The sequence below is a fragment of the Pleurodeles waltl genome, chromosome 5 (genome assembly GCF_031143425.1).
Source record: "Pleurodeles waltl isolate 20211129_DDA chromosome 5, aPleWal1.hap1.20221129, whole genome shotgun sequence".
Lineage (NCBI taxonomy): Eukaryota > Metazoa > Chordata > Amphibia > Caudata > Salamandridae > Pleurodeles > Pleurodeles waltl.
Genome location: NC_090444.1, coordinates 1,314,644,061 through 1,314,658,825, shown reverse-complemented (window position 1 = coordinate 1,314,658,825; position 14,765 = coordinate 1,314,644,061). Strand labels below are relative to the sequence as shown.

At 42.0% G+C, this 14,765-nt stretch overlaps 1 protein-coding gene across 3 annotated transcripts in view; it reads left to right on the top strand.

Annotated features, from left to right (window-relative positions):
* Positions 1-14,765, top strand: part of CFAP206 (cilia and flagella associated protein 206) — a 357,566-nt gene that overhangs the window by 236,964 nt on the left and 105,837 nt on the right. For all 3 annotated transcript variants that reach the window (XM_069235563.1, XM_069235562.1, XM_069235560.1), the window contains exon 9: positions 3,931-4,129. In XM_069235563.1, the coding sequence (XP_069091664.1) occupies positions 3,931-4,129 (199 nt within the window). The remainder of the gene's footprint in view (positions 1-3,930; positions 4,130-14,765) is intronic.

Sequence of the window (14,765 nt, the reverse complement as noted above, 5' to 3'; positions counted from 1 at the left end):
ATTAGTATTTGACACTGTCGACCATTCTGTCCTTCTTCATGAGCTCCCTGAAGCTGGCATTAGTATTCTGGTTCTTTCTTGGTTCTGTATCTTTCTTTCTAATCTGAACTAAATTATCCCTCTGGGAAACTTCATTATAGCCTTAGAACCCGCCGTAGCGGGCTCTACTGGCCATTAAAGGCCCTCTCCCTTGTTAAAGGCCCTCGCCTCGAGGGCATAATGTTCTATTAAATAAAACAAATTACTCACGAAGCCCGAGGGGATTAAAATCCCCTCGGGCTCCGTGAGGCTTTGTTCACAGCTACTGCTGTGAACAAAGAGAACATTGGAATGTTGGCTCCGCAAAAGCCCGGTGCACTCCATTGTCTCCAATGGAGATCTAAACATTCCAATGTTCTAATTCTGCTTAAACTCTTTGTCTATACTGTATGGAGTTCCGCCAAGGTTCTAACCTTTCCCATTATTTGCTCAATTGTTATATTCATCCAATGGACAAACTTATCCACACTTTAGCCCTTGAATTGCTTTCCTATGATGACGACACACAGATTCTTCCAATCTTTCCAGTTTTTACAGAAACAAAGTCCCTCTTTTATACTATCTGCTTTGAATCAAGGACTTAATGGACATTAACTGTTGAAAACTGGAGTTTTAGCTGTGTTGAGGTCTAAAAAGTAGTAATTAGTTGTGCAGTTTGTGAAAGATAATCTGGTGTCATCCAGTACATCATAGGTTTCAAAGAGAGAGCTGAGTTGTCTGGCTACATGAGATTTTATTTGTGAATGCCTAGCAAGGGAGACCATTCAACATCAAAGAAATCCAGAGATTCATTGAATTTGCTAACTTTTTTTGCCACTTCATACAATACATTTCCATCCTGATAGCTCTCATAACCCAGCATACTGAGTAAAAAATGCCATTTGATGGGGTAAAGAAGATCATCAAGTGTTTCCAACACTGAAAGGAATATTTACTTCTACACTAACCTTTCGGCACCCTGGTATATGTTTACCCTTCATAGTAGAAACAGATGCCTCTTCTTATGCCACTGGACCCATTCTATTCCAGTGACAGCCAGAATCTGAAGCACTTCGTCCAGGTGCATTCTATTCCAGAACATTGCCCAGCACCAAAAGAAACTACACCATGTATGATTGGGAACTGCTTGCAGTAGGAATGAATGTGTTCATGCATTGGAGACCTTATCTTGAAGGAGCACTTTATAGAATCATTGTATCGACGGATTACAAGAACTTTTTATGTCTGACAACAATGACGTGCCAATGCACAAGCTTGTTGATGCTTAGTTTTCTTGTCGTCAGCATAAAATACTTATATGACTGGGAAGCAACATGGAAAGGTGGATGCCTTTTCCAGACCACTATTGGAGAGTAATGAGAGATTGACTCCTCCTAATATTCTGTCCATTGCCACCAATTTATATCAGACCTTTGACACCATTTTCAGGAAGATGTGCCAGTGCTTTTGAGGGGATGATTAGACCTCTTGGATAATGGAAGATCCGGTAAATCAACTAAGCATGGGGTCATTACTGTTTTATCAGAATTATTTTTAACAGAGAAGACTCTTCAAAGGCAAGTTCCCCCGTCATTGGGCATTCTGGGTAATGAAAGATGGAAGATTTGGTAGCCCATTATTTTGGTGGCTAAAGCATTCTCAGTTCACGAAAAGCTTTTATTCCCAATGCACCAACTGTACTCTTGCCAAGAGTGCCATAATAGAGCAGTACGATTATTACTTTGCAGTTGTATTGTATGGCTCGTTGTTCTAGTTAGTTCTGTAGTATATTCTCATTCCTTCGCCTTTCCTGTTATCTCTCGATTCCAGTTCCTTCATGTTAGCGGGAGTTAGGCAGTCTTTACTTGTTTATTTGCTTGTTTGTAATGTCTAGCATTGCCTTCCACTTGGCAGTCTTTGTTCTTCTTTATATCTAGGAGTTCCATGCCTTCATCTTGCTTGGCGTGCGAGTCTTAGCAACAAAATCCACAAAGCAATTCAATAAGCATTGACAAATGTGGATGTTACTGGTTGCTTCTATCTCTGTATTTATTCATCTAATGGTTGTGTGTTTATTTGTAACCAAGAAGCAAATATCTGTTGAGCCCGCCTACCACTTTGACATTTTGATATTTGGAAGTAGCAGACGATTGCCACTTGTCTTCCTCTCTCGTCTCTCTCTCTCTTTCTTCTCCTTTTACCGTTCATTCCCTCTGATTGATGTGTTTTTGTGTCCAGCCATTGATGGAGTTTGTGGGAGGATTGGGATACTGACGACATAGTGGCTCTTCCCTGTGCTTTTACAATAGTCCCCTTGTTCTGAGTGTGTTGTTGTTGATTGACTTGTGTGTGTTTTCATCATCTGTTGTGACCAATGGTGAAGTTTCCATTGGCCTCCTGTGGCCTCAGGGCTCGTGTACTGCACTATGGCAGTATTTACCTTGATTTATAAATTGTATTTCAATGTTTTTATGTGCTGTGCTGCGTCATTATATCCTGGTCTTCAGTAGTTAACCATGTGTGTGCTGCTGTTCACACATCTCTTTGAATTTGAGGGTCATATGTATGAAGCATTTCACCGGTAGCAAATGGTCCATTGGGCCGTTTGTGTCTAGTAAAATGCTTTTTGGCATGTACAAACATCAAAATGCGGCTTGGTAACTTGTTACCAAATCGCATTTCGCTTTTGCGATTCAGTATTTGGAAGGGTGCTGTTTAGGGCGTCCCTTCCTAATATCGAATCGCACTGGCATGTATTAATATTTTGTGACTGGAATGTGTTTGCAAAACTTTCATACTTTACCTACTCCGTGAAGGAGGTGGTAAGCCATTCGCAAACAGGAAAGGGTCCCCAAGGGACCCCTTCCCCTTTGAGAATGGGGGTGCCAACATTTTTTTAGAGCAGGCAGTGGTCCAAGGGCCATTCGCAATGGGTCGCAAATTCCGACCTGCCTCATGAATATTAATGAGGCATGTCCCTTGCAACCCATTTGGGAATCACAAACAGTGTCACGAAACTGTGGTACATCAGTGTTTGCGACTTGCAATTTGCAAATAACTAAAAATTGCGAGTTGCACACACTGAGGGTCGTAAAGCTGGCCCTAAGCCCTTCCTCTGTTGTCCTGTTTGCATGCACTTTGAGATGGAGGGGTGTACCTGTTTATGTGTACAACGTGTTACTTTGTAAAGCACCGTGTCATATAGATGTCGGCATTTTGAATGATGCGGTACTGTTTCATGTAGGCTATAGTCAAAAAATAGGCAGCTGTCTATCCTGCAAGTCCGATTAGCGTAAACTAGTCGGAAAATTAACGGGGTTTCCTCAACTTTTTCACCCCAAATAACCATGTACGTCTGTCCCTAATAGGGGTATATTTTGAAGCATATTTAGGGACCGGACGTCGGTAGGGAGCAAAATACTTTAAGTACCCACAAACCTGGGAGTTCATACGAAAACCTCCACTCCGCATCCCTGTTGGACGTTTCAGTGAAATATTACCCCATACTATTCTCTTTCGCTGGCATTTGATTAAACCTGTACTTTATATCTTATCTTACGTCATACTATGTGTGAGAAAATTGTGTCGAGAGTGAACCCAAAACATGAATGGGCACTTGTAAATGCAGGCAGCAGTAGGTGCGCAAATGACGTTCTGGGTACGGCCCATATTTAGCATAATTCGCTTCACACGTTTCATCGAGGATTGGGGCTGTTTACAGCAATGTACCGAATTTGGCAAAAACCCTTTTAACCAATTTGAATTGATGCATTGATTTTAGGAGTGTTTTGTGGTTTTCTCCGCTGAAAATATGTTTTGATTATCATTTTAGGTAGGTATAAATGTTCTCATTGTTTCGGACGTTTTCATCAATAAACAGCTTATAAATGGATGCCTTCTTTTTCCTCACAGCCTCATTTTATTGCGGTTTCAAACCTGTGGAACAGCTTTCAGGATGAGATTGTACTGCTCAGTGTTCTTAGCAATATGACTGCTAATCTCCAGCCATTCCTGGGTACCCATGAGCAGCTCTTCCCAGCCGCCGTCCTGCAACCACTTTTGACTGGAATAATTGTGAAAAGCGACGACGAACGGAAATCGGAAAATAGCGGTACTAACTTATCATTTTATTTCTTTTATCATTTTTACAATACTTACGAACAGGTTCACGCCTTTACTCCCTGGTGTGTTAAAATGTATCATTCTAGCTTTTATTCTGGTTCTGTCCCTTTGTGAGGCTCCAATGAAAAAGGTGGCCTTTAAGAGTATGCTATTTCCATTGTAATATTTCATGACAACACATGGCATTTCCTTTCTAAGTTCATTGTGTCTTCATGCCATGGTGCTTTGAGGCCTTTTCTCTGACTTCTGGTTATTGGGTGGTATTGGTGTTGTCAATAACCAGTGGTGGCCCAGGATCCCAGTTACTGTTGTTCTCCAGTTGGATAACCGAGAACTCTATAAGTACTCAACCTTAAAATTAAGCTATTTGGGCAGTCAAGAAGTTACCGTAATCACATTCTAAAATCAATCATCCCTCAGACATATCACTTATATAAAAACAGATTGGGTCCTTATTTACTTACTGAAAATGCAGGGCAAATGGAAGTACGCACACAAAATAAAAAAACATAAGAGCAGAGAAATATCATTTAGCTTTGCTTGTGGATTTTACCACCTGGTGTTGAAGACCTCCATCCGTGTTCAAAGCAAATGCGACCTATGTTTTCCAGTGAAGTGGACCAGTACTTATCTAAGCCTGAGAGCAATGTCAAGAACCCAGAGTCAAAAAGATTGTGCGACACCTATAAAAATCACAAGTCCGGACAATGCGTGTAGGCCGTATCTTCTTGGGAATCCCTACTCTGAAGGAGCGGGATGAAAGACCAGCGGGTTAGGTGGAAAGATACAGGCCATACACCATGAGTTCTTAATTCCAAAGCAACTCCCAGTACAATGAGGGCAATTAAACTATGGTTGTATGGATGTGTGATGGGACAGACAGGTCAGAGAAATGTCCTTCAGTTGTTACATGGCAAAACTGGATACAGAGGTGCCCAGGACCCAACCAGTTTTGGACAGCTGTTTGTTTCAGAACAGTGGTCAGGCCTGGATGTTATCTCCTGACTCCCACTGAAGTGATCTACATGCAAGTTGTCACATCCTTTGGGTTAAAGACAACTTAAAGGGAGACACTGTATTGTGCTGCAATCACTGTGCTCTGAAATATGGCACGGATGATATACCAGAAAGACTCCTAGTTACTTACACATCGTCACCACACTACCACACACATCAGCAGAAGTCAAGGTTACCCCGTGTTGGGGGATCTATAAGGTTTGCCCTGAGGAGATCAATATACCATCCCGGAACAGCAGAATAAATGTAAGCATTATCAATTTTATGTCAAGACCAGGAGGCCAATATTATGCATATATCCCTTTAGTGCCTCCACTTTCAGCAGCCCCATTAAAGATTAAGAACACAGAAACCAGAACATTTCACAGACAATAAAACCCTGCTTAACCAAACCTCTTCCTTCATATATTGCTGCTGCTCTCTCAGATATGTCGTGGGAGGGTGTATGTTGGAAACGTATGAGTTCTGTGCATGAACTTCATGTAATTGTTTGTCGGCTGTGTGAATGCCTTTGCATGCTACTTATATTGTGCCATACCGATTGTGGTGTGATCGACTGTGCCTTACCGATTGAAGTGTGATTGACAGTTTACTATTCTATAAACAATGGCCATCGAGTTAGATAGAAGGCAAAATCCCTTGGTTAGCAGAAGGCAAAGTCTTTTGGTCTGCATAGCTTAATTTTAATGACTGTTGGTTCGACTGCTTTTACGCTATCCACAGTTGCCCTGGTGCAGTCGTGGCAGGAGTGCGGTCACTGCAGGAGTTATATAATCTGAGGATCTTTTACAAATATAGTGAGGACTTACATTGTTTTGGTTGTCCTATTTTCGGAATTCAAAGGCGCATAGGTGAAACATGCTTGTGACATTGCACAGTCCGAGTGGGAGCTGTTGAGCCTTCCGTATGCATCTGCTGTCTGGCTAGCGAGGATAAACTAGAATGTGAGGTGTTTTTTGTTTATGGCCTATGTTTCGACCATTTTAAGATTCAGGAGGCTTGAAGTTATATTAGTTAGAATGTTGATACATGGGATGCCGCATGCATATTCTGATGATCATAAAACTCTTTTTGACTTTGTGGCATGCCATATTTGGTTGGCAGCCACTTGTAGACAGTTTATAGTTCATTCTTTGAGGAAACTGAATGACAGTTAAGGATTAGCAGACGATATTGAGTCTGGTGAATCTTTACAGGCTGCAGCCTTATAGAGCAGGATAGAAAATGCTATTGAAAAGAAAGGTTTCTGAGAGAATGGATAGGAAGATAGAATTGTTATCAAGTAGGAGTCATTTTTCTGAAGAGGAACACTTTTGAACAGCGAATGATGCTAACATAAATGTTAGAAAAGGTGGTAAAGTTGCTTTTAAAAGAAAACATGCTAAACCAAATATAGATTTGACAAGAAAGAGAAAATCTGCATGGGCAGAACATGATTTCTGTGAACTCACAGAACAAGATGGTGCTAAAGGCACACATGATGGGCAAGATATAGGCCTGTTAAAAGGTAATAAGAGTAAAGTTGAAAGTTGTAAGCATAAAACAGTGGTATGTGATGAATCCTCCGGCAGCGGGAGGTGGAGATCAGCTGTTCTGATTTTGATTTGATCAGGAACAGGGGTTGCAAAAGAGAAACGCTGTAGGGGATCATAAAAAAGGTGAAGAATAAAGATTTTTTAAGTGATCTTTTGGGTCTATAGTGTGTGATCCTTTACTAAAAAAGCATCCACTGTCTCCTGAATGGATCCCTACAAGCCATAGGGTAGAATATGTTCAGTATTGCATATGGAGAGAGATACCTGTTCGAGTGAGATTGCACTCTGAACACCCAAGGATTTTCATTTCAAATAAGGTTCTAGCTACTCCAGATCTAGATCCCAAAACTTGGGCATTCATATACAAAGGTGGCCGAAATCCTAAGAAAGGTCTGGATAAAGGCTTGTGGATCTGTCAGGATAGACTCCTGGATGTTGTGGGGCCTTTAACAAAGACGTTTGACCCGGTGTAATAGGCATATGTTTATAATAAGAGAGTGGATGTTGAGGCGTTAGGTCAGTGGATCCAATGGGCAATTTGCCTTTTAGTCAAAGTCAATACCGCTTTGTCCCATGAGCAGCGAAAAAGCATCTTATTAAAAATAGATCTGAAGTTGGTGCTTTTTTCTAGTAAAGAGAAAGGTCTGGCTGTAAATGGCATGCCAATGCCAATGTCAATTTATTGTTTAGTTAATTAAAACCATTACAAGAAAGTACGGTGAATTATTATTAATTCATTATAATGTGATAATAAGAAAAACAAAAAATCTGTTAAGAAAGGGTTAGTGTTGTCTCCGTTTGCAGCAAGGGGTGCTTAAGTGCGTTTGGCCCCACAAGCGCAATGCTGTTTGCCCCCACTGACTGGCCTAGCAGCCGCCTGAGAATTGTCACGTATTTTGCACATCTTGCCAAGGCCCAGGCAGCCGAGTGTGAAAAGCAGAGATTGGATGTCTCCATGCAACCAGACCCAAAGCCACTGCAACTATTAACTGTCTTCTTTCGGCTGCTAGTTTGGGACAGCAGCACAGAAGGTGTAGCCAACTTTCTTGATGGTATGAGCAGAGCCTGCGGGCTCTTTGCGCTTATGTGCAGGCCAGGAAGGATTAAAGTCCTTGATTGGCAGGACTAATGTTACCAGGTACAAAATCTGATGCTGAGTTCCTGCATTTATCGTTTCTAGTAGGTATGGTTGAGGGGCTCCGATCAAATAGGAGTCGTTTAACACTGGCATTGTTAATGGTGATTTGACTGACAGAATATCGTGCTCCCTTGAGAGTTCCTTTGCTCCCTCTGTTGATTGATGTTTTCCAAGCACTAAATGCCATTGTGTCTGCCAGCTGAATAGAGTTGCCTGTTTCGAAGCTGAAAATCGTTCTCAGGTGGTGTTTTAAAGTGAGAAAGTTGGCCTTCTTGAGCCTGATGTAATATTTCAGGATGGCAGCTTGGCAATCTATCTGTTGTGACACTAGGCCCATTTCCAATCCGTGCCTGGAGCGACCGGTGTACTGTGGTTGTTGGGGGATTTTTAAATATGCTCTGCAATTAGCTTTTTCTATGGTGGGTTCTAAAGACCCAGGAAATGCCAGGCAGCCATATTGCAGGGCAGGAAGTAGGTTTGCCTTTATTACCCTGAGTATTGGGGCAGCAGAAGCGCTTCTAAGTTGGTTACTCAGTTGGGAGATTGCATATGTGATGGCAGCAGCTTTATGTCTGATTGCACTTTTCTGTGCCCCTGCCACATTGTTTTCTGTGAACCACACCCCCAGGTAATTATATTTCCTGGCTGTGCGAATGGTCTGGCTTCACAGTCGCCAGGGTATTTTTATTTTTGTTCTTTTACCTTCCGAATATAAAAACTTTTGTTTTTTTCCTGGTTAACTTGAGGCCGATTAGCCTTATTGAAAGTATTCAGGGCATTTAGAGCTCCCTGTAGGCCAGATTTTGTGCAGTCCTTTATCACAATGTCATCAGCGTATTGGATGATTTGGAGTTTTGTGGGGCCAAACATTGATAGAACCAGGCAGCTGGCCTTCAGATGTTTCTCCAAGTCTGCGGTGTACAAATTAAACAGTAGTGGGGCCAAGATGCAGCCCTGCTTTAGGCCACTGTTGGTTTATATTTTCCTTGATAATGATCCTGGACCTGTTCGAACCCGGGCCCAAGTGTGGGAGTACAATGAAATGATGGCTCTTAAGAGTTGTTTGGGAATGCCCCATGATGACAGCTTCCTCCATAGAGTTTCCCGGTCTACCCTGTCGAAGGCCGCACTGTAATCAACGAAGCAGCAGAATAGCGGCTGGTGATCTACGTTAGCTGCTTGGTGCTGCAAGTATGCAAGTGCTACAATGTTGTCCACTGTTGAGGCCCCAGATCTAAAGCCAGATTGGAAGAATGGCTGGATTTGACACTCCTGAACCCAGACTTCCAGTTGGCCCAACAGCAGTAATTTGTACATTTTTGCCTTCACGTCCAGAAGAGCTATTAGTTGATAGTTTGAAGCTACTGAGCGGTCCCCCTTTTTGTAGATTGGGCAGAATATAGACCCTCTCCAGGATTCCAGGACGGTGGTCAGGTGATACATGCTGTTAAAGATCTGAGATAGGCTCTCTGGCCAGTCCGACAGAGAGTATTTAAACAGAGAAGCAGGTAGGCCATTTGGCTCTGGCCCGCCATCCTTCCTCATCCTCTTTATTGCGTTCTTTGTCATACTGATGGAGAAAGGAATCAGCTCCATGCCTTTTTCCTCGTCAGTTGCGGCTGGCTGATCTACTTCGCTCACTTGGTTTTCTTCAACCGTCAAGGGTGGCCTATCGCTGGGGGTAGAGGATGGACACTGAATCTTGTCCAGCCTAATGCTGGCCAAGTCTGATCCTAGTTCGGACGTCGTGTACAAGAGTGTGACATGAGTCCCATGCAGTCTCTGATACACCATTCTCCCTTGACTTATGGTTGTTCCTTAGCTTGTTTACATGGTCCCAGAAACGGGCATGATTTGCTTTTATCAAGAATTTGTCTAAGTTTGTGAGAGCCTTTTGTTCCATACTGAAATCACAAAGGGACATGAAAAAAGTATTTAATGACCAGGTTTTGGAATGGCCAGGAGAATAAGAGTCGGTTCCCCGGTCGAGGACAAGGTATCACAATAGCTCCTTTAGCTGTGGTTTTAGATCCTTTCAGGGATTTCAGAGTTACCAAAAGTAGAGGTTTATATCCACAAAAACAGAAAGGCACCCATGGTGAAAGACAGATTAGAGGATCTTCAGGTAAGTATAGACCCTATCCCCGTAAAATTGGGTGGCAGACTTGCCCATTTTTATCAGAATTGGTTGCAGATAACAAAAGGTCCTTGGGTTTTAGAAACTGTTCAAGAGTTTCCTATAGAGACTTGCCAAGGAAGGTGATTTTCAAAGAAAATGAGATTGATAGATTCAGAAGTACGAAAACTGCTCGCAAAAGGTGCAGTTGTACAGGATAATGATCAGTCAAAAGGATTCATAAGCAACATTTTTCTAGTAGAATAGAAAGACAAGGTACATGAGGCCAGTGATAAATCTGAGAGATCTGAATAATTGGGTGGTTTATCACCACGTCAATATGTAGGGCATGCACTTGCTAAGATATGGTTTGCAGAAAGGAGATTGGATGACCCTTTTGGATCTAAAGGATGCTTATTTAATAGTTCCAATTTGGGAGGGTCATCAAAGGTTTCTAAGGTTTTATTGTAACAGGAAGTTATGGAAATTTGTGTGTCTCCTGTTTGGCCTTTCATCAGCACCTTGGTGCTTTATGAAGGTTCTCTGTCCAGTTGCAGCTTGTTTCAGAAAAAGAGGTATCTGTATGATTATTTATCTGGACGAGTTTACAGTGAGGCTGTTTTGTAGTGGACACTAGGAAATGGGAATTTGAAACTTCCAAAAGAAAAGTTAAAGAGGCTAAGGAAGGAGATAAAGATGGTTTTGGGTTTGGATCAATTATCTTTGAGAATGCTAGCTCTCATTGTAGGTCCGTTGTCCTCTACTATTCAGGCTATCTCCCCAGGTCCTTTACATTATATGTCCTTGCAGAGATTGAAAGCTGGACACTTAGAGTGTGGATTGAAGTGTTCTCCAAAGGTTTCTCTAACTTTGGAAGTGAGGGAAGTGTTAACTTGGTGGTTTAGGAATATGGAAGCCAAGAATGGGTGAGCAATGTTTGGAGAAAATCTGGATTTGGTGAATGTCTGTTGCAAGCTTGGAAGGTTGGGGTGCAAGATGTAGCTCCTTGAGAACAGATGAGTGTTGGTCAGATCCAAAAAGCAGTTCACATATAAATTGCTTGGAATTATTGGCAGGTTCTTTTGCAAATAAATGTTTTGCAGTATTAACACCCCGCTGCTTGGTTTTGTTATGGATGCACAATGTTTCAGTGATGAGATATGTGAACAGGCTGGGAGGTCCTCGGTCGAAGGGTCTAGTAGATTTAGCAAGGATATTTTGTATTGTCTGGAGAGAAATCTGAGTGTACAAGCAGAACATATTCCTGGAATTCAGAATTCGGTGATAGATTGGTTTTCAAGAAATTTTAATGACTCAAGTGATTGGATGTTGGAAAGGGGTGTATTTCTGGAGTGGGACAAGTTGTGGGGTCCAATTATGGATCTTTTTGCAAACAGACGGACTGCACAGGTGAAAAACGTTTTCCGTTGTTATCCAGACCCAGAGTCATCAGGAGTAGATGCATTTCTTCAGGGTTGGAGAGGTCTTTGTTCCATGTATTTCCCCTGTTTGCAATGATTGGCCGAGTAACTCATGATTCACAGATGGGAAGAGACAGTTGTGGTGGTTACTCTTCTATGGAGATCCCAGGCATGGCATCGAATAGTGTTAGAAATTAGTATGGATTTTCTGGTATTAATTCCATTATTTCAGTAGGTTCTGAGGGACCCTCAGGGGGAAATACACAGTCTGTTCAGGCCAGGGCAGATGGTTCTGGTGGCATGGAAACCTACAGGAGAATCTGGAGGCAACTAGGTCTTTCACCAGAGGCTTCAAGACTTATTGTGGAATCATGGGCTCCAGGAACAATGAAGGCTTATAGATTGGCATGGAGAAAATGGTCATGCTGGTGTTTGGAAAGGAATCACAATCCTATTTCAGAGGATGTGGTCCAGGTGATTCATTTTCTCACAGAATTGTGTGAGAAGGGTTTGGCTTATATCAGCCATCGCGGCTGGTCACAGTTTGGTGATTGTTATATCTGTGGAACTAGATCTTATGATGAGAAGGTTGATGAGAAGTATTAGGTTTGCTAAACCCCCAGGTTCTAGATATAACTCGCTTTGGGATTTGTCTTTGATCTTGAGGATTTTGGAAAGTTAGAGGGTGAATGAGAAGATAACGTTAAGAGATTTAACTCTTAAGCTTACTATGCTGTTATGTTTAGTGTCTTTGTGAAGAATGTTGGATGTGCCAGCTTTTAATGTGTCTTTTAAGTCATTTACCCCGGAAGGGACATGTTTTCATTTAACTCAGAAAACAAAGACTAATTAAACTTCAATTTTTAATTCTTTTTTTTAATGAAAACTTGAAATTGTGTGTGGTTCGCTGTGTCAGTGTGAGTCAGCATATGAGTTGAGGAATGAATCTTTAAGACTTGCTGGAGTATCCCAGTAACTAATTTCCTTTAAGCATCCCCATAAAGTGGTTTCCCCACTAGACTTGCAAGATGGGTTAAAGAGGTATCGCATAGATCTGGTGTGGATGTGAGGTCATTCAGTGCTCATTCGGTATGTGGGGCAGCTACTTCTAAAGCTTAAATGCTGGAGGGTAGTCTGCAAGACATTTTGCGTTGTGCTGATTGGTCATCAGATTCTATGTTTGGACTCCTTTATTGTAAGCCTTAAAGTGCAGCAAGTTGTTTAATTGCTAAACTTGCATAATATTGGACTCTGGGTCTTGACATAAAATGTAGATTTTTCCACTGCCTGGTGGGCAGAAAATCTTGATTTTATTAAAGACACAGACTAATATTATCCCTCACAGTTTAACCCATCCCTTTAATTTGTACATTTATTTTTTCTTACTGCACAAGTTTGATACAGCCGTGAGAATTCATTTAGGATTTGAGAGAATTTGATATGTCCATATTGAAAGTTTTGATTTTGTTGAGTTCATAGCTATTATAAAAGAAGCAAAATGTTTGGTTAAGCAGGGTTTTGTTGTCCCTGGAAGGTTCTGGTTTCTGTGTTCTTAATCTTTAAAGGGGCTGCTGAGAGTGGCAGCAATAAAGGGATAAATGTATTTTAGCCTCTGTGTCTTTAATAAAATTAAGATTTTCTGCCCACCAGGCTGTGGAAAATCTACATTGGTAATCTCTTTATAATCCAGTGAGGTGACTGGCCACCAGTCACTGTGTGTAGTAGTACAGTTTGGGCATACTCCTGTCCAGTGAAAATGGAGGTACTTGTCGATGTAGAAGCACGTCTTGAGACTCATTAGAGTACATCTCCTTTACCACTACATGTTTAAACTGTGCAGTAGTTAATTCAGAGCATAAAAGCAAGCCTTCACCTCATCTCTAGTTATCCAAATCCATGCTTCACACTTGGCTAGTTTCTAGGTATGTACAGGTCTTTTTAGAAGATTATTGTATGGTCATTTTTATAGAGTGGACGTACAGTTACAACATGCAACATTGTTGAAGGAGCTTTTAACTCACAGCTTTCTGGGTGAGGTAAGACTTACGGTCATCCACAATATACTTTTAGGCTGACCACATGGATGATCAAAAAGTCAGGCCTATACTTTGGTACTTTGCTTCAAGAGGTTTGTCTTCTTTCTAATATGTGGTGCAGCCTGCTGCAACAGCTCATAACATTTTAATTCAGGCAGCACTTCCAGCAGCGATTGTCTTGTAGGAATCTCTTTGTAGTGATTCCTAGGACTTTGACCATAACAATTGCGTTGTCAGCACATGTGATTGGTGCTGAAGACAAAATACCAGCTTCTGGTAAGGATAGACACTCCTACTTCGTCTCCAATTGTGAGACAATCAGCACAATTCACTGTGTTCTCCATCTTTTCTTTAAAGACGCGCCTGTCATTCTTGTTGTGCCCCCAGACCCAAGCGCCTTCTGCAAGGAAGTGCCCTCCATCATTTGCTAAATAAAGAGGCAATAGAGGTGGTGCCCTTGGAGATAAGGGGTACTGGATTTTACTTCCTTTACTCCTAAACATCTTAACTACTGTCCCTAAGACAAGTGCTGCCCACTCTCAGCATTTGAGGAAGGCGGGAGTTTGACGATCTCCAGGACGCCCATTTCCATCTGATGATTCTCCCTTCTCACAGGTGGTATCTTCTATTCATAGTGGCATTACAGCGCTAGCAGTTTGTGATACTATCAATTGGTCAAAACTCTGCAAATTGTTACCAAAGTTCTGGCAGTACTGTGGCTTCTTCAGGAGGTCCGGTGTCCATTTATTTCTGTATCTGGACAACTAGTTGGTGAAGGCAGAATCCCTTGTGCTGGCCATGAATATATTCAACACACTGTGACTATTTTGTACAACCTGGGCTTTTCCAGTATTCCTCAGGTTTCCTACCACATTCTCATACTTAGGTTTACCCTTATAGGTACAATATTGGACACGACCTGGAGGAAGGGGTTTCCTCCTCCTCTTCAGAGGATTGCAGATATTCATGATATAATTCTGATGTATCTGAATTGGGCTCTGATCCCGTTTCTGCAAGCCCTCTCCTGCTAAGCTTGATGGCTTTGTGCATCCTGTGGGTGCCACCAGCGAGATTTAACTTAGGGCACCTGAGATGACAGCATCAAGGGGGTCTTTCAGCTAGGGCTCAGATATTAATTCTTGTCTTCCTGGACATCCATTACCCCTCCAACTTGACAGCAGGTTATCCTATCAGCCCTTTGTAGTTGCACCGTGGTTACGGATGCCTCCTCTTTGGGTTGGGGCCCTTATCTGGGGAAGATGAAGATGCACAGTTTTTGATCCAGGTCACAGCAACGGCCTCAAATCACTGTGCTGGAGTTGTAGATGGTCTACTGATGTCCTTCTTTATTTCCTCTCAAGG